At 40.5% G+C, this 24,648-nt stretch overlaps 1 protein-coding gene across 4 annotated transcripts in view; it reads left to right on the top strand.

The window, feature by feature from the left end:
* Nucleotides 1-21,150, top strand: part of GABRA3 (gamma-aminobutyric acid type A receptor subunit alpha3) — a 199,786-nt gene extending 178,636 nt beyond the window's left edge. For 3 of the 4 annotated variants that reach the window (XM_019711246.3, XM_019711247.3, XM_019711245.3), the window contains exons 9-10: nucleotides 6,878-7,089; nucleotides 20,205-21,150. In XM_019711246.3, the coding sequence (XP_019566805.1) occupies nucleotides 6,878-7,089; nucleotides 20,205-20,540 (548 nt within the window). In that variant the 3' untranslated portion in view covers nucleotides 20,541-21,150. Of the gene's footprint in view, nucleotides 1-6,877; nucleotides 7,090-19,591; nucleotides 19,638-20,204 lie in introns of all 4 variants that reach the window. The other variant, XM_088794777.1, reaches the window with a different exon arrangement.
* Nucleotides 21,151-24,648: the final 3,498 nt, after the last annotated feature.

The following is a 24,648-nucleotide window of genomic DNA, read 5'->3' as shown; positions in this document are numbered from 1 at the left end:
GCCCATTTTTGAAAATATAACAAACTAGATACCCTAAAAAATCTTTCCTTAAAATCCTAGAAAGGCTAGCTGAAACACACATAGAAATCATTCTTTTTTAAATATCTGGGTGCATAAGAAATTAAAAGAAATACTCAGGGACCCAAATTGAAGAAGGAACTAAAAAGTGGAGTGTTCATCACATGAGCTGATACTGTTATAGCAGAAAGATGGGTAGATGCACTACTAGTAGTCTTGGTGAGTAAGAGTTTGAGATTTAAGGTTACACAAGAAAGGCTTGGCACCTAAATGAAGTTAAGGGTTAGAATTAGGACTGCAGTTGGCTGAACAATGGCCCCCAAAGATACGTGTATCCATGTCCTAACCCCTAGAACCTGTGAGTGTTACCTTATATGGCAAAAGGGACTGAAGATGTGAACTAAATTAAGGACCTTGAGATGAGATTCTCCTGGATTATCTGATGGGCCCTATATGTAATCACAAGCATCCTTATAAGAGTGAAGCAGAGGGTACTTGACTACAGAGCGCAAGACAATGTGATGAAGGAAGCAGGAGAGATTTGAAGATGTTGTGCTCTTGGCTTTGAAAGAGGAGGAAGGGGCCCACAAGCCAAGTAATGCAGCTTTAGAAACTGGAAACAACATTGGGTTCTCTCCCTAGAGCCTCAGAGGGAGTAAAACCTTGCTGACACCTTGACTTGAGCCCAATAAAACTGACTTCTGCCTTATGGCCTCCAGAACTGTAAGAGAATATATCTGTTGTTTTAAGTCATTCAATTTATAGTAATTAGTTAATAATAGCTGTAAGAAACAAACGCTAACTGGAGTGATGTGAGCCTCCAAGATAAAAACATTAATTTAAAAAGTGATTGCTGAACTTATATGTAAGAACAAAGAGCCAAGAATAGCCAGTATCCTCCTACAGAAGAACAGAGTGGAAAACTTGCTCCACAAAATGTCAAAAATGATTAAAAAGCTGTAGTAATGAAGACAATGTGCTACTGGCACAAGGAAAAATAAAAATAAATAAATGAAATGCCAGAGAGAGTAAAAGTAGACCCAGGTATATAAAAAACTTGATTTATGACACAGATGGCATTGCAGAGCAGTAATTTGAGATTGATCAGGGTCTTACACATAAAAACTTAAAAATATAATGCTCTTAGAACTGAATGTAAGACAATATCTTTACAACCTTTGGAAGGCAGAAATTCTTTAGTGCACAAAGTGATAACTGAAGAAAAAAGAACAAATTGGACTTCATCAAAATTAAAAATCTCCACTTACCAAAGCAGAACATGAAGAAAATGAAAAGGTACACCACAGACTGGGAGACTATATTTTATATGTGTACAGGTCTGACAAAGCATCTAGTGCAGAAATATAAAGAGCTCCTTCAATTAAATAATAAAAATACAAAGAGTCCAATTTTAAAAATTGGAAAATGACATGAACAGACACTTCACCGAGAAAATATATAAATGCCCATAAGCACATGAAAAGATAGTTAACATCATTTTGTATCAGGGAAATGCAAATTAAAACCACACGGAGACATCACTTAAACACTAGTATGGCTTTTACAACTTTATTGACTATATTCCCCATACAGTATTCTGCATACCTGTGACTATTTTGTAATTACCAATTGGTACTTCTTAATCCCTTCACCTTTCCAACCCAGCCTCCCAACCCCTCTCCCAACTGGCAACCATTAGTTTGTTCTCTGTATCTATGAGTTTGTTCCTGTTTTGTTTTTTCATTTCTTTTGTTCTTTAGAGTCCACATATAAGTGAGATCACGTGGCATTTGTCTTTCTCAGTCTTACTTATTTCACTTAGCATAATACTCTCTAGGTCCATCCACATTATAGCAAATGGTAAGATTTCATTCTTTTTTTATGGCAGAGCAAAAACTATATGGTGTCAGTTGACTTATCAGGGGATCACTTCATAAATTATATAAATGTCTAACCACTACACTGTACACCTGAAACTAATATAAAATAATATTGAATGTCAACTATAATTTTTTAAAAGTCACGGGGATATATATTGCGTTCCTCTGGGGTGGTGGATTGACTGCAAATGGGCATAAGGGAACTTGCTGGTGTAGTACAGTATTCTATATCTTGACTGGGATAGTAGTTATACAACTGTATACCTTTGCCCAAACACTTTGAAGCGTACAAACTTTTTATTTTATTGCATATAAAGTATAACCCAATTTAAAAGAACAGATGTACTGGGACTACGGATATTTGAGATGTCAAACTTTCAAATAGTCATGATGAATATGTTTAAGTGGATGAAAGAAACATGAGAATTCCATTCATAAAAATGGTGTGTGGGGGAGTGAGCACGCATGAGAGAGCAATCACATTGGAAATGCTAAAATTGAAAAATATAGACCAAAAACTCAGTGGTTTACATACTGTTGAATCAAGAACCCATGAACTGGAAGAGACTAGGATGAGGCCCAGAAAGACAAAAAATGTGTAAGATACATGAAAGAGAGAAACAACATATGATTTACGGAGAAGGTCTAAGAATAACTGGAATCTTAGAAGGAGATACGTGAGAGAATGGTACAGAAGCAATTTTTGAAGAGATAATGCCTGAACGCTGTCCAAGCCTGATGAAAGGCATAAAGGCACAATTACAAGAAGCCCTATGAACCTGAGTAGGATAAATTAAAAGACATACCAACAGACAGACATTATAGTGAAACTTATGGGGAAAAAATAAAATAGAAAAATCTTAAAAGTAGCCTGGGCCAAAAGTACATTGCCTTTAAAGTCATAACCATCAGCAGACTACCAGCTGACTCCAACATAAACAGTAAAGACATTTTCGGAGAAAAAAATGAAACACTAAAAATTCATTATCATCAAACCCTCACTAAAGGCAGTCTTCAAGCAAAAGGAAAATTATCCCAGATGGAAGGTTTAAGATGTGCTTTAAAAGAATGAAAATAATAAATATGTGGGTAACACTAAATGACTTGAATGCATAAAATAATAACAGTGGCTTATTGGGTATAAAATGTATTTAGAATAAAAGACTAGACCATAACGCAATCTGTATAAGTTGAGATGGAGATGAAACATTCTGAGGACTTTCATTGTTAGGGAAATGTATAAGTACCAACTAATATTTAATTTTCCTAAGTCAAAGATTCATGCTGACTAAAACTCTCATACATCTGATGGGAATGTTAAATGGTAACAACCACTTGAGAAAACCATTTGTCAGTCTCATGTAAAGTTAAACATATGCTTGTCATGCAATCATGTAGTCCCATCCCTAGGTGTTTGCCAAGAGAAATGAAAGCATATTCTCGTACAAAGACTTCTATGTAACTCTCCCAGCAGCTTTATTCATAATACTTGAACATTGGAAACAGTCTAGATATCCATTAATAGGTGAATGGATAATCAAATTATGTTATATCAATACAATGGAATACTTCTCTGAAATTAATAGGAATGAACTAAATATAGATACAATATGAATAGAGCCTAAAAAATATTATGCTGAATGGAGGAAGCCAGACACAAATGAGTACATGCTGTATGATATTTATATGAACTCTAGGGAGAATAATCTGATCCACAGTGAAAGAAAACAGCAGTGCATTATAAAAAGAATGTAGTGGTTACCTGGGGCCAAAGGAAGAATGGAATCGTCTCAAAGGAACCTTTGGGGTGATGGAAGGATTCTATAGATGATACTTATGAGAAAGGGTAAAGAGGGATATCACCAGATAGTAGAAATATCACAGGAACACAGATTACCACATAACTATGATATGATAGTGCAATGGTCTAAGGAGTAAAAGAGATCAAGGAAAATATGGACCTCTACCTCTTGAACTCTTGATTCTGAAAGATCACCACCTTTTGAGAACCAAAATGGTACACTCTAGGCAAGTCGGATTTCAGTTAAGATCAAAAGAGGAATGCATTCGGAGAAGAGGTTGAGAAAATAGGTGAACTTGCTTGTCAGAGCAGCAGAGTTGTAGAGTTACAAGAGTTTGGGATAAAGGTTGTATATCCATCAAATGAATAATTCAAATACAGGTCAAGGAGAGTGGCAGCATATTACAGTGATAATTTTGTATTTTTCAGAAAAAAAACAACAACAACCAAATTCCCCTTTTTTTCTTTATTACAATGACCATCTTTTGGTATGTCATTGTCACTGATATATATTTTTAGAATAAAATTTTGTTATCCAAGAAAACAAGAAAGAAGGAATGGGGGACTAGGTCATATTCGGTAATATAATTTGTGAAACAGGAGTAAGCCTGACGGACAGTGAATTCACAAAAAGCCTTTTCCTTGTGGTGGTATCTGAGCTCAACAGGTTTCTGAAGTATGATTAACTCAGGTTGTCTGCTGGGAAGAGTGAGTGCTCATTTTGAATGCTGCAGTCTGAAATGTTTGAGTTTTTGTATCCCTAGGGCCTAACTCTGCAAGACACAGAACAGACAGTTAATATTGGGGGATAGCAGAACTACCATGTTTCCCCGAAAATAAGGCTGGGTCTTATATTAATTTTTGCTCCATTAGGGCTTATTTTCAGGGGATATCTTATTTTTTTCATGTACAACAATCTACATTTATTCAATTACAGTCACGTCGTCTTCTTCTGGGACATCGTGGTAACGTACTCAATGAGTCCATCTGGCTGAGATCTTAACTGGGGCTTATTTTTGGGGTAGGTCTTATTTTCAGGGAAATAACGGTATATTATGATAAGAATAACAGCGCTATAGTTACTATAGGAAAAGGGCGTTATTCACTCTGATGGGATCAGTTGTGGTGCTGTGCCACAGGCAGTCCCACTCATGTATGTCTTTGGGGTTGAGGACATACAGACGGGTTACCCACAGCCCCTGCTCTCAGGCAACTCCCCGGTTTGGTGGAACAGACATGTGTTATCAAGGAAGTATACTAGACTTTTAGAAGCTCTCAAAGGAAGTGAGGCGGGGCAGTCACCAAAAAAAACAATGCAGAAGTGTCTGGAAAGAGAAGCGCTGAGTGGCAGGCCTGGATCTCTTTTAAAATGCCAAACCTCTTTGCCCATCCATGAAGTGTACCAAATGCTTTATTGAGAGTGCTCCCAGCTCGGACTCGCTAAGAGCTTGTCACACGATAACAGTTCTAAGCGCGAAAGGCTAGCACTCTAAAAGTCTCTGCTGAAATATGGCACAGACACACTTGTGTTTTCAGTGGAGTTCTCTCTGTCCACGCATTTGGCCCAATGCTGTGGATGTGCCAGGAGGGGACAACCGCATCTGCTCATAACCAGAAATGCGGCGACTTGTTTCTCCCATGAATTACTCCTCGCTCAGTGTGGTCAGCAGGTTACTGAGCGTTTGGTCCATTCTCAGAGCTTACAAGGCCACCAATTCAGATCATTCGTTAATAGGCACCAGCCCTGCGGCTGAATCCTGACACGGCTTAAAACGTGTTTTTGCTAATCCGCCTTGATGACTCTCCGCCTAGTTTATGCGTTGGTGCTCCTTTAGGGTGTCTGTTGAAACTGTGCTGAGACTTTTCCAGTCTGGGTTTTCACTTATATCACTATATAAAGGAATGAAGGCACAGAGAAATTAAGGAAATTGCCCAAGATACAAAGCAAGTAAGTGGCAGAACTCAGGACTTCTAACTTCTAGTGTAGTTATTCAAGACTAGACTACTGTTGCTAACAATTATAAAATTATCACAATATTGTTAAAATGTGTTTATAATGATACTACCATAATTAAACATATGACAATACTATAAATAAGATTAATGTTCATTATAGAAGCTACTACGTGAGTGATTACCATGTGCCAGATGCTGTGCCATAGGCTGTGTAAACATCATCTCACCGGACCCCAAACAAATCTCTGAGTCTGGTATCATGACACACATTTTCCACATGATAAAACTGAGGCTGAGGGGGTAAAACACCTTCTTCAAGATCATAGTAAGTGGGATTGCCAGTATTTTAGTCTGACTCTAAAGCTCATACTGTTAACCACAAGCCTATGCAGCTCATCTGTATATCTAAAATATGAACAGCTTAGAAAAAAATAAAATAGAATTTAAAAGTGAATAAAGGAAAGCCTTAAGTTTAGGTTAATAATACCAAGAAAAAGAATCAATTGATCTAAATGCAAGTTGTGGTTTGGCAAAAACTCACAAGAAATAAATATTGGAGTAGCTTTGGTTGTCTACGAAGCTCAATAGGACCTAGACTGTAATGCATCTAAAGAACCATTTGCCACAATAGTTTTTTGCATTATTAAGGCGAATTGTGTCCACAGTTTGGGAGGTGAATATCCTACTGACCTCAGACCATGTCCTGAGTCTTGGGCTCAGCTCTGGGCTGTTCTTAAGAGAAATACCAGAATGAGGGAGGAGGAGAAGCAAGAGAAGGAACTGGCTGTGTTCATTCTGGAGATGAACAGATTCATGAGGAACTGTGGCCAGAGAGGAGGGAACAGGCTTTTCTTTCCTGTGTTGCCAGAGAAAGAACTGAGATCAGTCAGTGGGCTAGGAGCTAGAGGAAGGCAGGTTTCAGCTCATAAGGTGGGTTTTTCTAATTACAATGCTGTCTTCCAATGAAATGTTACCTACTTTTCAATGGAAATGTTTAAGCAGAGGCTAGAGGACAACTTTTAGAAATGCTGTACTGGAGATTCCTATTACTGTGAGAATTGGGGTGGGGTAGAACCACCCCACTTTGACATTCTCTGGTTTTCACTTGAAAGGTGCTGTTTGAGTGGGGTATAGCTCCTCCTTTCAAGTAGGAAATTGGTGATCTCGTCAGATATGCTGTAAATGTCTGTAAGGGGCAACTGGTTCTCTTCTCTCTCCCCAGGTGTCACCACTGTTCTCACCATGACCACCTTGAGTATCAGTGCCAGAAACTCCTTACCTAAAGTGGCATATGCGACGGCCATGGATTGGTTCATAGCTGTCTGTTATGCCTTTGTATTTTCTGCGCTGATTGAATTTGCCACCGTCAACTACTTCACCAAACGGAGCTGGGCTTGGGAAGGCAAGAAGGTGCCAGAAGCCCTGGAGATGAAGGTGAGATAAGCAAGGATGGGGGCTGGGAAGCACTCCCTGCGAGAACTGTATTGGAACCAGGAGTGGGTAGCCTGCAGCTTGTGGGAACTGGCCAGGGCTGTGTGCTATTCACTGGGGTGATCAATCCAGTTCTCAACTGGAGTGCTTCCTGGCAATGTGGAGTGTTTGCTGGGGGCAAAGAAAGGAGGGTGGGTATTGTGGAGGGTTGATGTGTTGTGGTGAGGGACCAAACCTAAGTGCGATACTGCTAGACTCAAGGGGACCCCTTTGTACTGACAAAGTCACCCAGAAGAGTGGACTCTGTCTTCAACCCCGGGAACAATCTCTAGGGTCACCTCTGCCCCTCACTTTCCAGTATGTTCCCATTACAGTCAAGCCAGTGATCATGATTCCTTCTGTGTCTTTGTTTAGTTTTTACTCTACCTGGAACATTCTTTTCTTTTTTCCTGCCTGGTGAAGACCTACTCATTCTTTAAGACCCAGATGAAATGCTATTTTCTCCATAGAGTCTTTCCAGAATCATCCAGATAGCTTTAGCTTTTCTTGGGGAGCAGAGTGGGGAAGGTGCCCCTGATATTAAAAGCATTTATTTGTATTCGAGTTATTTGCCTACTTCCTAGTCTGAACTTCTTGAGGGCAGATGCTTGTCTGCATCATCTTTCTAACTAGCCAGCATCCTTGTACAGCATCTGACTTGTAGTAAAAACAGAACAAATTTAGTTGGATTGGTGGATGGATAGGAAGGAAGAAAAGAGAGAGAAAAAAATAAACCAACTGGAATTGGTAAGAATAAAACATGAATACAGTGAACTCAATTGTTGTCTTCGGCTGATTTAAAAGATTTCAGATCTCTAGATACAGATGAAGATTATCCAAAGATGAAAAAAAAAAAAATCTGGCAGATGTGATCCCAGAAACATTCCAGTACTTTGAAGAATCATGGAGAAAAGATAATGAAAATTTTTTTCAAACTGGAGGAAAATATATATCTTCCATAGAATACAGACCAATGAGTTGGCAAAATTTTAGAATAGATTTTAGCTATTTATTTTGATAGAATTTATTAACTCTTTGCTACAAATTATGAAGAAATAATCGTATTTCTACTTCATCTACTCTACCATAGGAATTTTTTTGGTTGGTTTATTACACTTAGTCTAGTTGTTACCTTTGTGTTCTTAAAGCATATTTACCTATCTAATACTTGATTTATCAGCCATGAACAGGGTCTGTCGACCCCTTACCCACTACAAGATAGAAGGAAATTAGTATACTTATCTTACCTTTTACCTTCTCTCTCTACCAGTCTGTGTCATCTCCTAAGTTTTGTTTGTTATACTACTGTTTCTGAAATGTCAAGTTTTATATCATTTACATGCTTTTATGCAGCCATAATTCCTATAGTTGATTAGTCATAGTTCTGCATTTAAATGGGCTCTCTTCTCAAAATAGTCCTTTTATTGATTTTCCCATTCATTGTCTGGTTCCTTTAGGCTATCCTTTACAAGTTTCTTTAAGAAAGGCTCTTGAGAACCATATTTCCTACTATCTTGCATGTGTAAAATTGTCAGTTGTGTGTATACCTGAATGATAGTTGAGCTATTTTACAGTTCGTGGTCACATTCTCTTTCTCTGGTGTCCATGTAGACATTGACGGTTAGACGCAATTCTAGCAGTGAATGTTGTTATGGAGAAATTTAAAACCAGCCCGAGAATCTCTCACATGATAGGGGACTTGATTTTATGGCCTACAAGCCAATGTGCATGTTTCTCTTATTTACAAATTCCAGTTGCTTTACAAGGATATATCTTGATCCATCTGTGTGAATTGTTCCCAGGACAGCATTTTGCCCTTTAAACCAAAGGATTCACAGTTGTCTTTGTTTCAGGAAAGCTTTCCTGAAACACATCTTTGTTGTGTTCTCTTCCTAGAAGCACAAATTATACATATCATAGAACTTTGTCTTCCCTGTCTACCACTTTGCTCTAATAATTTTTAACTCTCATTTTGCTCATTTTTCTCAAGCCTGTCTTCCATGCCTGTGACCATGTTCACGAGTGTCTATTCACCTTCATTTATATGGTAGTATTATTTTTTCTTACATTAATTTTATGTTCTCTGCCTGACTTATTTTTAATCTGTCCTTTGTTTGTTTTGTGTCGTGTTCCACAATCCTTTATTGGTCATTTTCCCTCCTTTTGGCAACATATTTTGCATCGGTACCATATTAGTTTGTTTTCAGTTATTACTTGAAGTTTCATTAGAGGAGTTCTTTACTAGCCCTGCTTTGTGTGAAAGTATCATTTTGCGGAGGGACTGAGAGAGGGAGTAGGGCAGTAGTGAGTAGTTGAGAGTGAATACTTGAGAGTGAGTAGTTTGAGCACCATCTGTTGTCTATAAATTCTTATGAGTATGCCTCCTTTTAGTTGTAATTCTGCTTCTAACTAGCAAGAAATTTCCCTTGCTCAAAGGAAAGCCCTCTGTGCATGGTGCAGGGGTGTATGCTTGTGAGTGTGCGTAGTATTATATCCTTTCGTTTTTCCAGTCTCCACCTCCTCTGCCATTATGTGGTGGCCAAACCGTGTTCCAGGCTATTCTCACTACCAGCCAGAAAACTGATTTGTTTCAAAACAGGGGTCATTTGTTTCCTTAGATCGTGCCTCCAGTGTGTCAGGACTCTATTCTTGGCCTGAAATCCAGAACAGTAGGCATCCTCAGTGTCTTCTTCACCCTGACCCAAGTTTTACTGTATTTGGGAGCTTTTACTTTGGGGGATCAGGGTTAAAAATTCAAGTTTCATCAAAGATGGAGTTTTGGTTTCTATCTCATTTTCCTTGTAGTTTTTGGTTAGTTCCAGAGAGGAGAAGAAAGGGAAGATGTCCTCACTCTGACATATTAAACTGAAAGGTCCCTAGATTATATTATTAAATAGATGTTTTAAGAGCAATTAGCACTACTTCCTGATATCCAGCCTGAGTTCACTAAGAAGAAATTATGCCAAACTAATCTTAAGAAATTGTATGAAAAGTCTGCTAGACTGGTGACAGGAAATAGCATAGACTTTATCAAGACATCTGCATAACTTTTTAAACTGTGCCTTCATGAAGAAGAAACAGTAGTTGAAAAAATATTACACTTAGGCCGATATAGTTGGTTGATCAATTGAAGTCAAACAGAATTGACAGTTGGGTGGACATCAACCTAAATGGATGTCCCTGTGATAATCCACAGGTCTTCATCTTTGACCCTTCCCTCTTAAATGTGATCATCAATGACTCAAATGAAGACATATAAGACAGCAGATTCAAATTTGTAAGCTGCCATTAGTGAACATTGGTTGGAAAGGAGTATCTTCTGAATTATGAATCAAAAAATTTCTGAAGTTTGAGAGAACATGCTAAAATCTAAAGATTAACATTTGCTAAATCAAACAAGTTCTTACACATAGATAGAGAAATAGTTCTGGGATAGAAAAACTTAATAGTAATTGTATATTATAAATAAGATGCTGAGATATAGGGGGAAGCCAATTTAATGTAAGCTTTCCATGTGATATAACTCTCGAAAAGGCAAATTTGATTGGAGATTGAGTTAAGAATTACCTAGAGTAAGTGAGTTGGGAAGCTCTTTTTATTCTGTACTGGTTGGGCCATGTTTAAACACACTGTTCCAGTTTGGTTGTTACTACAATGGAGGAGGAAGAAATGCCTCAAATGATAATTGCTCATTTCAGATTTCTGAAGGGCTATCAGGGATGTCTTGTGAAAATGTGATAGATTTGTACTTTTCTGTCCGAGAAGAAGTATGTGGGTGGTGTGAAGGCAGAGAGAGAACTAGAGTAAATTGTTAAGAGGCTGTAGATGTCAAAAATGAGACCATTTCCCAAGTCCAAGGAGTGCTGAAAATGAAAAAAAGAATTGTCTAAAACTCTTCTGCAAAGATGATGAGCTCAGTCACCCTCCTTAGTCCCTCTCTGATGTCAATTTATTAATCTAAAAGAAGTTAATTATGAGATTTGAAAGAAAAACCTATGGAATGTATAAAAACGGATCTCTAACGTGAGGATGCTATTCTTTGTCTACACTGCTACAATGTGAAGGAACAAACATGGAAAACCACTGACCCACAGAAGAAAAAAAAGAAGTGCATTGAAAGTAAAAATTTTGGAATTTAATCTTAACTTACTTTAGTTTCTTTTTCCTTACTTTAGAGAGACATATTAGACCTTATTTACTTCATAGAGCTAGAATGGATAAGCATGAAACTGTTTAAAAATAATATAAATGATTTAAAAATCTATTTCTGATCTGTACTATGATGAAAAGTAAGGTAAAATGTAACAAGGGATATTGCAAAGGAAAAGAAGGAACAGGTGGAGACATAACTTGATTTTCAAATGAAGACAAAAAACTAGCTTATGATAACGCTCTGAAAAATAGATGACGTGTGGGCTTCTGAGGATCGACTTCATGTTTAGCACTGCTTCTTTTAAAGATCCCACTACAATGAGAGTAAAGAAGTAAAATAGGTATAAACCCACAGCCACCAGGAGAACTGCAGAAGGGATTGCAGTTAGACAAGAGTTTTAATGCATTTTTTAGAATAAATAAATGTGGAAGGAGAGTAAGAACTGATTTATCAATCTGGACTAAGATAGAACCCCAGAGAAACTCGGTGTTGGAGGTGCTAGGTACAGCAGAGAATAAAACAACTAAGGGGGTTGGTTAAAAGTCTGTGTACAGAGTAGTTAAGACCTCAGAGCCTGCCCAACATGATATGTTTCCAGCCAGATGTATACTTTCCAGAAGAACAGCAGAAGTTTCTCTTCTTTCTAAAGAAGCTGAATGTCTCCAAAGAAAAGTCCTTTACATATTGGGAATACCCCATGAAGCGATTTGCTTCCAACTGAAGGTTTTAAATCATAGTCTACCAATCAACAAGTCCAGCTCAGGGACACTGAGCAGAGATAGACATCTTTTATGTTGCCAAATAATATTGAGACAGCAAGGATTACCAAAGTGAAGTTTGTGATGTGAAAGAGAAAAGCAAAAATTAAAAAAAACAACAACAAAAAACCAAAACTCAAAACCAACTCATCTGGGAGGGAAGAGAGAAAATTTAGGGAATTAAAGAGTATTTAAGAAAAACAAAACTAACTGGTATCTTATATTTGTAAATATATCATATCTGTGAAACAGGAATACAATGCTAATATAAGAAGAAAATCAGAGAATAGAAAGAGCTCTTAAAATTAAAAAGAATTGCCAAAATAAAATTTTCAATAGAGAGGTGGGAAAATAAACTGGAGGAAATCTCCCTATAAGCAGGGGAGGGAGGGAGGGAGGGAGGGAGGGAGGGAATGAGAATGTAAAAGAAAAGCTAGGAGACTTAGGGATGAATCCAGGAAGTCCATCCAACTCAGAAGCTGCAGTGAACGGAGAAAAGGGACTGAAGGAAGTTAAAGAACTAATACAAGACACTTGTTACAAATGGAGATATAAGCCTCCAGATTGAAAGTGTCCTCATACGTTCACATAAAGGCACATCAACATGAATTTTCAGAAAATCAGGAATAAAGCGACAGTCTAAAAAGATTTGAGGAGAAAACAAATGTTATCTACAAAGAAATTATTAGCAGAATGGCATCAGACTTCTCAACTGCCTTGGATGCTCGAAGATAGTGGAGCAGGAAATCTCATCAACTGGAGGGACAAATGGTTTCCAACCTAGAATCCTAAGCCTAGCCAAAGTAGTATCAGTTAAGTAAGAGTAAATAAGTGGTCATCTTCAGACCTGGAAGAACTCAGAAATGTCACTTCCCAGCACTCCACCTTCTGAAGATACTGAAGGGTATGTTCTGTTAAAACGAGAGTAAAACATAAAGAGAAAGACATTGGATCCAGAAAAGAGAGTGTCTGACCGAGGAGATAAATGAGGGGAAGTCCCAAGTTTGGAGCAGGAGGCTAGAGGTATTTATATAGCACTCTATAATGACATCACCACTGAGTATTGATTGAAGTGAAAATATTGCTATAATTTTATTGGAGGATAGAGGAAAGGTTGCATAAGTTGAGGCAAATCATTATCATGAAAAGATGATTATGTGTAAAACTGATAGACGTATAAGCACATTATTTAGAAATATAGAAATAACTATTAGAAGTATCAACTAAGAGAATTAAAAATAATTACTTGTTTCTGGACAAGGTTGGGGTGCATTGGGGTGTGGGTTTCCTGGTTTTCATTGTCAGCTTTTAAGTTCTATTTTAGTAAAAACTATATTATTACTTTGGTTAAATTTTTGAAAATTAAAAATAAAAGCAAATTAAAAAGAAGAAATAAACCTGTACATTTAACAAGAATATAATTATTATTCTTAGAGCTGCTTTTAAAATATTCATAAATTCTTACCTTAATTTTGGAAACAGTCATTCTTAGGCTCTTTTTCTAATTTTCAAATACGACTATTTGAATGCTGTAGAATGATATTTTATCTTATTTCACATTAGAGAACACGCTCGACTTCTGTCCAGGTCTTGAAAAAGTTTCGTTTCTTATCATGAATGCTTTTAAACCTATGGGGCCATTCCTGTGAACATAGCCACAAATCAAGTCACCCATTGGTATTTTCTCTGGGATGAATGAAAGTCACTGTGGATTAAGTTGTTTTCCCATCCCCTTCTACAGTAGACATAAATGCCCTGACAACAAACATATTCCACCACTGGCAAATCAATTCAAACAAACAAACAAAACCAGCAGTCATTTCTGGAATATCTGTGGGATGCAGAGCTAAACATTGCATGACCCTAGTACTTAGTTGCTGATGGTCTAAGGAGGAAAGTAAGGTATATGTACATATATACATACAGAGCCCTGATACGGGACCAAGTGCTCAGGGTCATAGGAGAGAGAAAACCAATGCTCCCTCAACATTTTTTCTCTTTTTAACTGTAACTTGGCTGGGTTTTTGAGGAAACTACTTCCTCAGCTGCCATTGCAAGTGGAAGCCACCCTTCCATTCCTTCCTTGCTGCGTCCAGGGCTTTACCTGCTCCTTGACGTCACACAAATTGCCTTGAACTTTGATGCTCACCCCACCTGGCCATTTCACTCTAGTTTTCTTCATCATCTTATCAACAGTATTCTCTCCATGCTCATTTCATATATAGGATTTTCACAACTGCATTACACTATTTGCAACCACTCCAAGTTCTGTCTTTGTTTTTCAATTCAATGACCCATCTGACATCATAAACTAGAATTGAGCCTGAGGTCAGTTCTGTCACATGAGCTCTGAGTTGTTCCCCCGACCAGTCACAACTACTGTTTCTACCAGTAGGTAAGGGCTTTGGAAATGAATAAATCGGACTACCTGTAATACTTGTTCTAGTGTTTTGTTATTTTGTTTTTTGTTTTGTTTTGCTAGGAAGGCCATCAGAGTTAAGTCAGCCAATGGCATTAGTATGTTTGGAACTGTCACTTGGTATCGGAAAGCCTCATGATAACTTCTTTGTGGACATGTGAGGTCATCTATTCTACAGGGCTCACCTCCATGTCATCCTTGGTCAGTGCTCAAATTGTCAGTACCTTTGTGGTTATGTGTCCTCCCTTCACTTCGTAACCTTGTACTCTGCTGCGCCTTTCTCTAGACTTATCTGTTCTCCTACCCCTCATAAACTTTCCTTACCTTCCCCCAGGAACTCCTGTTCATTGGAAAATACACCATTCAGCACCACCAGCTTGTTGACTGAATGACCCCTGCAGCTAACCCTCTTAACTAACACCCATTTCTGAGCTGAGATTTCCGTCCCACTGTTTGGCAGAAGCTGCTAATCGTCTCACTCCCATTCCCTACAAGTATAGTTCTCATCCTCTTGGTCTCCAGTACTGCTTTCAGACCATTATTCATCCATCTTTTACACTAAAGATGTCTCTTTTGAAGCTCCAGATCTTCACCTGGATTCTCATACGTTAGGATTGCCTGTTTTTCCCTTAGTTCCTTGATATTTTCCTTTGCATTCAATTACCATATCTCTCACTATCCTCATTGGATTAGCCTCTTAATTTTATTCCTCTACTTTCATGACAACCATCCATTCTCTGCCCAACACTTAGAATGATCATTTAAAGTGGTAAATTGGGGCAGCCGGTTAGCTCAGTTGCTTAGAGTGTGGTGCTCTTAACAACAAGGTTGCCGGTTCAATCCCCACATGGGCCACTGTGAGCTGCGCCCTCCACAACTAGATTGAAACAACTACATGACTTGGAGCTGACGGGTCCTGGAAAAACACACTTAAAATAAATAAAAGTATTAAAAAATATAAAATAAAATGGTAAATTAGAAAACTTTTGCTCAAAATCCTTGAATGGCTTCCTGCTACACTGAGATCAAAATCCATAATCCTTACCATGGCTTTCAAAGCCTAATAGGATCTGGTCCCCAGATCTGTGATAATATCTCTTAACGTCCTTTTTTCCCCCCCATTTACCCCACTTAAGTCACAAGTGGCCTCCTTGATGATCCTTGTACAAGTCACTCATTCCAAGCACAAGTGCTTTGTCACTACTATTTTCTCTCTCTGGAAGTTTCGTTGTTCAGATCTTTTCATGGTTTGCTTTCTCACTTTATTCAGATCTCTGCTCACCTTCTCAGAGAGACTTTCTCTGACTAGCATTTACTGCATATGTTTAGTTGCTTACATGTTTATCACATGACCCCCTTCTCTGAAATGCGAGAGCTCCTTGAGGGCAGGGGCCATGTTTTCCTGTTCACTGCTGTACCCCTAGCACCTAGCACAGAACCTGCCATGTAGTAGACACTCAGTAAATACTTACCAAGTGAATGAATGATCTCTGTAGTTTCTCAAAATCCACAGTTCCTTATTTTCCTTGCTTTTCTGTCCAGTCTTGGCTACATGGAGTACACTGCTGTCACTCCCCAGCACTTTCCTCACTCACTTCAGTTCAACTCCGGTGCTTCTCTCTGAAGAAATCCACAGACATTGACGTACTACTGCTCACATTTATGAGCTTATGCTCTTGAATTCTGCTGCTCCTTCACACGTGCCTGTACCCCTTCCCTGTGTCCCTAAGCAGTTCTGTCTTCTATTCCCTATAATCTATTTTAAATCTTGAATAGCCCCTTCACTTTCTCCATGGGGAATCTAAAAGCCATTGTATGAGATTTGCCTTAACTTACTTCTCTTCCCACCAAAGCATATGTAGATAGTATTTGAGTCTCATCTACGCTTTCCTTAGCTGTGATCTGGCCCCAGGTAATTCACCACTTATACTCTGGATACCTCCCACCCTCTCAGAAAACTGGTGCAAGGGATTACTTTTCTTCTAGCTGCATTTTCTCCCCTTTCTACTGGCTGATTGATGCCCTCCTAATTCCGCATGCTCCTTTCTGTTTTTGAATTCCTGTGACTCATTTATGACTCTCCGTATGTTTCTTGTGCTTTCTCCCTTATATTTTAGTTCTCTCTTATTTTTTAATTAATCTAAGTGCACAGTTCGGTAGTGTTAAGTATATTCACAATGTTGTACAACCAATTTCCAGAATTCTTCATCTTGCAAAACCTAAACTCTGTCCCCGTTAAAAAACAAATCTCCATTCTTCCTTCTACCCTTCCTCTGGCAGCCACCATTCTACTTTCTGTCTCTATGAATCTGACTACTCTTAAGTGCCCTCCTCTAAGTGGAATCACAGTATTTGTCTTTTTGTATCTGGCTTCTTCCACTTAGCATAATATCCCCAAGGTTCATCCATGTTGTGTCAGAATTTCCTTTCTTTTTAAGGCTGAGTAATATTCCATTGTATGGATGGACCATATTTTGTTCATCCATTCTTCTCTCTATGGACACTTGGGTTGCTTCCACTTTTTGGCTATTGGGAATTATGCTGCTGTGACAGTGGGTGTGCAAATATCTGAGACCTTGCTCTCAGTTTGGGGAGGTATATACCCAGAAGTGGAATTGCTGTGTCATATCTCAATTCTGTTTAAAAATTTTTGAGGAACCAACATAGCATTTTCCATAGCGGCTACACCATTTTACATTCCCAATATTTGCATGAGGATTCCAATTTCTCCACATCCTTGCCAACACTTGTTATTTTCCGGGTTTTGTTGTTGTTGTTGATAGTAGGCGCATCCCAATGGGTGTGAGGTGATACCTCGTTATAGTTTTGATTTGCTTTCCCCTAATAACTAGTGATGTTGAGTGTCTTTTCATGTGCTTGTTGATCATTTGTACATCTTCTTTGGAGAACTGTCTATTCAAGTCCTTTGCCCATTTGAAAAACTGGCGGGGGGGGGGGGCGGGTGTTGTCATTGTTCTGATTCGCCTTTGAATCCCACATAGCATACACTCTATTACTTTGCTCCACTTCTGAAAACTGGAGTTCGGGAAATTGGGTGGCTGTTGGGAGGCAGGAATGGAATTGCAACTCAGTCAAAGTTAAGTCAGTCGAGTTTGTATGCCTCAAATTCCAGAGCATAGAGAAGTATTAGAAAAGTAAATGCAGAAATATTAACCATTAATCTCTGTCTCCTCCCCCTGTCTTCTAGACACAACTTTTGCTTTGATTTCCTTCTTTGACAACTTTGGTAAAAAAAAAATTATACTGGCTGACTAAAATGTACCATGTGGGAAAGGGCGAGGGAAATCAAAACGTACATTTCCTTTATTATAAAATCTGCAATTAAATCAACTGCTGCTTTTCCCCACCCATAGAATACAAAGTGCCCATGGAGCTAAAGACAGTGTTTGTTGTTCAGAATGATTGTTTCGGAGACTTGGTCATAACCAGTTTATAAGTGACTAAAGGAAATAACATGGGAAAGCTTCCAGCAAAGTCAGGGTAGTAGGTTTTTTTCCTTTTTTTTTTTTTTTTGTCTACCCATGAAAAAAGAAGATTACCAAGCAAAGTAATAAGTAAGCGGGCAAACACATAAAATGCTCTTTTATTTAATAGCAGGGACATTTAGCAGCAGGTGTCTAGTCACACAATGAATTTGCTAATTATAAAGGAGTCCCATGTAGTATTTAAAGCATTCACAAGACCTTTGGAAGCCTTATTCCTGCCCCCTTCCACTTGTAATGTGATTGCAATCCTCAAAGCACTGCTTTTTAAATGTCCTATTAGACTGTTCATTTACTTAAACTAACACACCCTCATTTGCCCCACTCCCCTCGCTGATTGAAAACCCTGAAGCCAGCGCAGGCAGGCAGAAGAGAACATGACATCCAAGGCCTTAGCCAAGCACACTCCTGTCACACCTCAGACAAGCACTGTCCTTGGCCTGTGCTGCATCTTCCTTTTTGTAGCCCAGCTCACATAGGTCATTGCCTTCTCTGAGCCACCATTTCCAACACCTGCAGGTACTTTGCCCCGCCCTCTGCTAAATTCCCATCACACTCTGCTCAAGTCTGTGATAGCTCTGAGCACACTGTGTGGCAATCACGTGTTCACAAGGCTCTCCCCCCACTGCTGGACTGTGAGCTCCCAGAAAAAAGGGGCTAAAACTGACTCATCTTCTAACCTTCCCACCTGTCCATAAATATCTAGCATAGTTCTTGGCCCAGTAGCTACTCAGTAAATATTTGGTAAAAGTTATTATTACGATCAGGAAAGTAAATGGCAGTGCATTCTAAAGGGGGGAAAAAAGGATCAAAGTGATGGGGATGCTAAAGTAAAGAAGAAAAGAAATTGAAAGAGATTAGGAGAAAGGAGTCAGTAAGAGAGGGTGGAAGCAGAGAAACCCAGGAAAGAAAGAAGTAGGAAGAAGGGGAGTAAAGTGATAAAACGCAGACGCTGGGAAGCAAAGTAACACTGAGGAAAGGTGAGATGTGTAAAATTCGGGCGATACAACTAGGCAACACTTTTCATCAGATATTGTTGGGCATTTCTGAAGCTCATCTGTCTCCACTTTTCCCTAGAAACAAAGAGGGATGGAAGGAAGAAAAGGCCAGAGTGGGGAGTGAGGCAGCAAACGGCAGACTGCGCTGGGCCGCTGCCTTTGGCCTGGGGCTGGGACTGGCCTGTTCCCTGGGCCTCCCCTCCTCAGCCTGTCTCTTCTAATCCAGGCCTGAGCTTTGTCTCTTCTTCTCTTTCCTACATGGAGGGTCCATGTATACACAGGTCATAGATGTGAGAACAAATGGGCACATGTGTGCATGCTTGTTTCCCAACGAGTTTTTTGTTTTACTCTGGAAAAGTAAATCCAAAGGGGAATGCCCTAGCACTCCCCCAGTGGCCCCTGCCTTTGCTGTGGCAGAGGGAGTATTTGCATAGCTCCCTGGGGAGGCTGTGGCTCCTGCCTGAAGCCTTGCAAGAGTGGAAACCCCTGGTGTGCTCCCCCCCAGCTTACTGAACACATTTACGGTGCATGACGGGTGACGTACTGTTGTAATGATGCATGTAAACATGCCATAGTATTTATTGTGTCTCTAAGACGAAATGACTTTCAGACTCACCGAGCTCTCTTCCCCACAGGAGATGTGCCACTTGATGGTTGAAGCCTTTTGGAGTTATTTCTCGGGTAACCAAAAAGGGTCTCGCGCCTATAGAAAACAGCACAGTGCAGCCCCGGGGAAAAGTCAGGAGCCCAGGTGGCTGTTGTGGGTTCTGCCCAGTCAGTCTGAGGCTTTTTCTCATCTGTCAAATGGGAGTCACCTGACCCACCTACCTCATTAGGGTTACTGCGAGGATCAAATCACATGATTCCATAGGACCCTCCATGTGACCAACATTTTACAGTTTTCACGTGATTTCTACCACCGTTCTCTCATGTAATCCTCTCAACAACTCTGCCAAATATTGTGATTCTCATTTTACAGATGAAGAAATGGAAGCTCAAAAAGGAGAAGCGACTTGGCCAAAGCCACATAGCTAGTAAACCAGGACGCTGCATGTTTTCTCTTAGCAAACTCATCTTCAATGAGCCCTACAGACAAACCTGGCTACTCAAGGCTATTGGCTTCATGGCCCCTAGTTCTTAACTCTCCTCATGGTTCCTCCTCCCCACAGCCTCTGAAGGTGGTCTGTGTAAAGAATTAATTAGCGTTTCTTGTGTGCCCCCTTCTCCCCTACCTTTTCTGGCCCTTAGAAGAAAACACCAGCAGCCCCGACAAAGAAAACCAGCACCACCTTCAACATCGTGGGGACCACCTATCCCATCAACCTGGCCAAGGACACTGAGTTCGCCACCATCTCCAAGGCTGCTACTGCCAGTGCCTCCTCAACCCCGACACTCGTTGCTTCGCCCAAGACCACCTACGTGCAGGACATCCCGACTGAGACCAAGACCTACAACAGTGTCAGCAAGGTCGACAAAATTTCCCGCATCATCTTTCCTGTGCTCTTTGCCATTTTCAATCTGGTCTATTGGGCCACCTATGTCAACCGGGAGACAGCCATCAAGGGCATGATCCGCAAACAGTAGATAGTGGAGGCGCAGCAACCAGAGCACTGGATACCCTAGGAAGCATCCAGGCACCCAAACCCCGGGGCTCCCCTTCATGTGTTTCAGGACTCTTCTTTTGAACCCTCTCAGCAAGCTGTGACTCTCAATTCATATGTATAAATCTCAATGAAAAAAAACAATTAACAGAAAAAGTACTTGTCCTGCTAACATTGCTGAGTGTTCCCCCAACAGAGCCAAACACTGCCGTTTGCCCAGTTGCTCACCTTAGCCTGCTGGGTCTCAAATGCAGTTGTAGAAAGTCACAGAGTGTTACCCCAAGGAGACCACTTCTAATCGTCTCGGCTCAAGGGAATGAGATTAAGATGGCAGCCACAGCCACTCATCCAGAGTATCCTAGAAGCCCAAAGTAAAGCCACAGATGGTACCAAAACCAGATTCTCCCTGTCCACCCCCTGAACAAAGCTCCCAAGGGGTCTGTCCTTAGCTGCCGGATGCCTTTTCACCCATCCTTCCCCATCCCCTGCTTCCTTGCCATTGCTGGGACTATGCATGCCCGTCCCGTTATTCCTAATACTGTGTCTGTAAGTAACTTCATGACTAGAAGAGTGTAGTGTTGTGGGGATGGGGGGTGGGGGGTGGGGGTGGGGCTGGGGCTGTTGATGATCGTCTTAAGGAATTAGAATGGAAGCCTGACCTTTGCCTCTTTGTAGAAATTGTGTTTCCAAATGCTTTGGTGCAATGTTCAGCGGCTGTTTATTAAACTCTTTCTGAATTGTACTCAGGCTGGAGATCACTGTTTTCCTAACATAGGTGGTCCTCTCTTCTTGGCATTCACCCCCACTCTTGTGCCACCCTTACTTTCCACTTTTTAATACCACTAGAATATGTTGGAAAGAAATGTATACCCAGAACAAGACACCCACCGTGTTTCCCCGAAAATAAGACCTAGGTGGACAATCAGCTCTAATGCGTCTTTTGGAGCAGAAATTAATATAAGACTCGGTCTTGTTTTACTATAAGACCCAGTCTTTATAATATAATATAATATAATATAATATAATATAATATAATATAATATAATATAATATAATTAATATAATAATACCGGGTCTTATATAAATTTTTGCTCCAAAAGACGCATTAGAGCTGCTGATTGTCTGGCTAGGTCTTATTTTCAGGGAAACAGGGTATTACAGTGATCCAAAATGGAACCCAGGTGAAAATATAGCTTGATTAACTCAGGGGTCTTATTACCCAATATGACAGAGAAGGAAATACCTGTATTGCCTGCTCTGCAAAATTCACCCACTCCCTGGAAAGAGAAAAAGCTATTTTCATTGCAATTCTAAAGGCTTTCTCTTTTCCACTGATTACTATTTCCCTTAGGAAACAATCCCCTTAGGTAATAGTTTTTAGGCAGAGGGAGAATGAGTATCTGTTTGGTTGATCCATGTGTTGAGAAATGTATGGTGACCCTTACTACAGACTTGGGGAAAATTTGGGAAATAATCTCATGAGATCTGCTTGAGGAAATCACCTGAATCCTAAGAGATGGGGGGAATCTCCTGGGAGAGCATTTCAAATCATATAGAAGTTTTTTTGGTCTGAAATAAAATCAGGGACTTGGACAGTCTGACCCTCAGGGCATGTCCAGCCCTGTGGTCATCTGATGGATGCCATCGGCAGCAATCCCAGTCACCGCCCAGTTTCACCGTACCCCCAGAACAAGCACGTGAGGCACACATGGCCGCCTTCCAAGAGAAACTGCCTGATACCAATATTTGTTTCTTTGAGAAACTGCAGAAATCACTTTGCTTCTGAAAACCATTCCCCTAGTCTTAGAGGAAAACTCAAGCTGATCCCATCAGCACTTCCATTGCTGAGTTCCCCAAGAGTTTGAAATTTATTCAAAATGAACATTTGGATTTTAACCAGGGCTCAATCCCATCACAGTTGCTGTGCGATGTGGGGCAAGTCCCTCCCCTGAGCTGAGACTTAGTTTCCCCATTAGTAAAATGGGGTTCTGATCACAGCCAAGTCAACAGAGTACCCTTTCCAGCAGCTACCCTGGTGTCCCGCTCTACCCCTGAATGTCACCACGTCCTGGGTCCCCCATACTAGCCCAACCCAGGAATACAAACCCCCATTCTTTGGTTGCCTATCACACAACCCAGATGGGTTGGCAGCTTCAAAAGAATTTGATTAAACACCAAGAAGTACAGCTAGGAGGCAAACTCTCAGGTCTGGTAGTGACCTCAATTCCCCCACCATATCTTTGGCCTGAGCTTCATGGGGCAGCGTGTCCTGTGATGAGATGCAGGAGTATTCATTGCCAAGCCCCAGGCCCAGCGGGGGTAAAGCTGGATCCTAAATTAAGAGGATTAAGCGGGTGCTGGTGCCAGGCAGCGGCCCCCAGGTAACCCAAGAGTACAAACTGGGAACAAAACACACCTCCAAATGTAAGGAAGAACAAAAAGCCTCATAAAGGAACTCCCTAAATTTCTTTTCACCATATCAAAATAATTCATGGGATCTGCACACACAGTCTCTGCCTTCCTGTCTGTCATAGGCAAAAGTTGGCCCCCCCTTCTGTCTGAGACCAATCCTCCTTTGTTCTTCGTCCCTACTTCTCGTCTATTAATATAAGAATTCTACTTTTGTTACCTGCTCTCAGTGAAGCTGCTCTGTTGAGTCACCACTGCCCTGGTCACTAAAACAGAAAGGTATTTTTCAGTTATCTCCACTTGTGAGCAGCATTTAACACTGTACACGATGACTATTCTTTGGGTTTCATGACATGATAGCCTTTTTGTCCTCTGCTACCTTTCTGTTGTGTTTTTCTTACTTAACTTCTCCCATCTCTTACACACTCCCCCCAAATGATCTCATCTATCTTTTGTTATGTAACAAACCACCCCCAAAATGTAGTGGCATAAAACAATTCTTTCTCATTCCCATGGGTCAGGAATGTGGGCAGGGAACAGCAGGGATGACTTGTATCTGCCCCACAATGCCCGGGACCTCAGATAGGGATTCTCAAACAAGCGGGGATGACTTAATTGACTGCAACCTCTGGGAATGGAGGATCCACTTCCAAGCTCCGTGTGGAAGGAGATTCTGTGAGGAGACACAGATGTATTAGTTGCCCTGCTCCAGTCCTGTTCAGCAGGGAAAGTATTGGGTCTTAAACTGAGAATATGAAGGAGGTTCTGGGTGCCAGACCAGGGGGTGGGGTCCTCCACTCACATGCCTGGACTGTGATGGTTGAAGGACACGTTCCACTGGGACTGTTGATTGGAGCATCTACACATGGCCTTTCCTTTCAGCTTCTCACAGCATGGCAGCTAGGGATTGAAAGTGAGTTTCTCCAGAAGGGGCCTCTGGAGAACAAGCATTCTAAGAGGACCAGGTGGAAGCTGTGTTTACTGTCCAACCTGAGAAGTAGCTACATTCTATAGGTGACAACAGAGTCACTAAGGCCAGCCCAGATTCAAGAGGAGGGAACAGGCCTCACCTCCTAACAGGAGAAGTGCCTACAAATTTGCAGACATATATGAAAACCGCCATGTCTCCTCTATGCTGGTGATTGCCAAATCACCATCTCTCGCCTAGTTCTTTCACATCAAACTGAATGTGTTCAAAGCCAAAGTCTTGACTCCTTAACCCACACAATTCTTCCCTTGGTCATTCATCGTCAATAAATGGAAGCATCATTCGCCCAGATGCTCATGCCAAAAACCTACGAGGAACTCCTGACACCTGTCTCTCATCCCTACCTCCAGCACATCTGACAATCTCGTGTGCTCAGCCTCGAATTTAAAGCCCATATTGTACTCTGTCCTCCACATGTCCACTGCTAGCACCCAGGCCCATCATCTCTCACCTGCATTACTACAGAGCTAGCCTTTTCAACTGTAAACCAGATCACTTGCCTGCTTAATACCCTTCAATGGCATCCTGCTGTACCTAAAATAAAATCCAAAATCTAGCCCTGGCCTCAAAAGTCCTGCTCAGCCTCCTATTACCACAATTCCTGCCTTACTCACAATGCAACAGCCATAACAACTGCATATCAAGTATTAATACGTCTCGGGGCCTTGATGTAGGATATTCCCTCAGTCTAGAA

Source organism: Rhinolophus sinicus, chromosome 18 (genome assembly GCF_057876585.1).
Source record: "Rhinolophus sinicus isolate RSI-liver-muscle chromosome 18, RSI-T2T, whole genome shotgun sequence".
Classification (NCBI taxonomy): Eukaryota; Metazoa; Chordata; class Mammalia; order Chiroptera; family Rhinolophidae; genus Rhinolophus; species Rhinolophus sinicus.
Note: the sequence above shows the minus strand (reverse complement) of the source record. Positions and strands in the feature narration are given on the sequence as shown.